Source organism: Entamoeba histolytica, genomic scaffold (assembly GCF_000208925.1).
Source record: "Entamoeba histolytica HM-1:IMSS scf_1104750517901 genomic scaffold, whole genome shotgun sequence".
NCBI classification, from domain to species: domain Eukaryota; phylum Evosea; order Mastigamoebida; family Endamoebidae; genus Entamoeba; species Entamoeba histolytica.
The window spans coordinates 460-2,291 of record NW_001915340.1 but is presented as its reverse complement, the minus strand read 5'-3'; the positions used below and the strand labels follow the sequence as shown (position 1 = coordinate 2,291).

Sequence of the window (1,832 nt, the reverse complement as noted above, 5' to 3'; positions counted from 1 at the left end):
TGAATATTTATCATTTGTAATTTATAATTCGCTTCATTTCTATGATATTTTATTCTATTTTCTATTCATTTCATCAAATAAATAATAATCCTATTGACGTATAAATTATTTGTTACTTAATAATCCATATTAAAAAATTTCTTAAAGAAGAAAAAATGACTGACCATCCTCTTAAAAATAAATTTTAGTTTAACTCACAATAAAACAAGCAACTAATAAAATAATAAAGAAACAATGCACTTACGTTGTAATGAAATAAAGATAGTCTCAAAGTATTTTAAAGATATTAATGATCTTATTAATTTAGAAATGGGAGTTAAAAGATTTAGAGGAAATATGGAACGATTTCATTTTAATCCAATTCCATTGAATCAACATTCAAGAAAATTGTTTCCTAATATTGAAACATTTCATATTTATAATAAAGAAAATGAAATATTTGAAGATGGAAGAATAATTAAACAAATAATATGGTATGATGTGAGTTATTCAAGATATTTAGAAGAGAAAAAAGAAATGAATGAATGTAAAAATATCGAATATACAGAAGAAGATAGAAATAAATATGGAAATACAATACCAATAGAAGTTAAATCACTTGGAAATAGATGTTTTAGATGGTGTGGTGATATTAACACCAATTAATATACCAACAAATGTAAATGAATTAGGAAATGGATGTTTTTATGAATGTTCATCATTAACATCAATTAATATACCACCAAGTGTTGGTAAAATAGGAGATGAATGTTTTAATGAATGTACATCATTAACGGCAACGAAAAAAAGCAAATAATTGAAAAAGAAGAGAATGAATGATATAAAAGAATAAAAAGAAAGTAAGAAGTAGAATATGATGAAGAAAGAATAAAAGTAGAAAGGAGAGAATATAAAAAGAAAGAAGATAAAGTGTAATAAAACAAAAGAGATGATAAAAGAAGAAAAGAAAGAAAAAAAATAAAGGATGCAAATTTTATTGAAACAAATAAAAAAAGCGCAAAATTTAATGATGCAAAATTTAATGATGCAAAATATTTAGCAACATTTTTATGGATGCAAAATATTTTGAAATAAAAATAAATCATCATTTGATATTATTATATTTGATAATAAATTATATTATATATTAAATACATCATATTTCTTTATTATTTATTATTTCTTTTTATTATTTCATATATTACATTATTATTCATTCATTCATTATTTATATTTCATTTATTAAATAAAATGAAAATGAAATTGTAAAATATCAATCAATTAAATATTCATGAATAATAATTTATTAATATTTAATAATTGAAATAACAAATAATAATGTAACAATAATGATATATTCAATATATTCTTTATTTGATTTGTTCAATATTAGATTATTCTATTTCATTATCATTTCATTGTCTTCATTATTTCATTTATTATTTGTTTTAAAATCAAATAAACAATAATATTGATATTCATTCATCATATTTATTTAATATAATAAATATACACAACATTTCAGAATAAATAATAAATAATTAAGAATGAAAATATTGAATTATTCAATATTTTATTCAACATAAATTCAATAAAACATATATTTAGATAATACACAAATGAAATAATAAAGAAATATACAATACTCAAGAACTAATAAAAAGAAATAAAAAGAATGAATGAAAATAAAATTGATAAATAATAGAAGAAAGAAATAGAAAAACAACGAAAAACAAATAATATAAAAAGAATATAAATATATAAAAGAATAAAAATAAAGTAGAAGAAGAATATAAAAATAATAAATCACAAAGAGATGATAAAAGAAGAAATAAAAAGTGTATTTTTTATTG

At 18.6% G+C, this 1,832-nt stretch overlaps 1 protein-coding gene across 1 annotated transcript; it reads left to right on the top strand.

Annotated features, from left to right (window-relative positions):
* Positions 1–234: 234 nt before the first annotated feature.
* Positions 235–645, top strand: EHI_106460 (uncharacterized protein; the record flags this gene model as incomplete). The annotated part of the gene is made up of 1 exon (XM_001914303.1): positions 235–645. The coding sequence occupies one exon, from the start codon at positions 235–237 to the stop codon at positions 643–645; it is 411 nt and encodes a 136-aa protein (XP_001914338.1).
* Between the last annotated feature and the right edge of the window lie 1,187 nt (positions 646–1,832).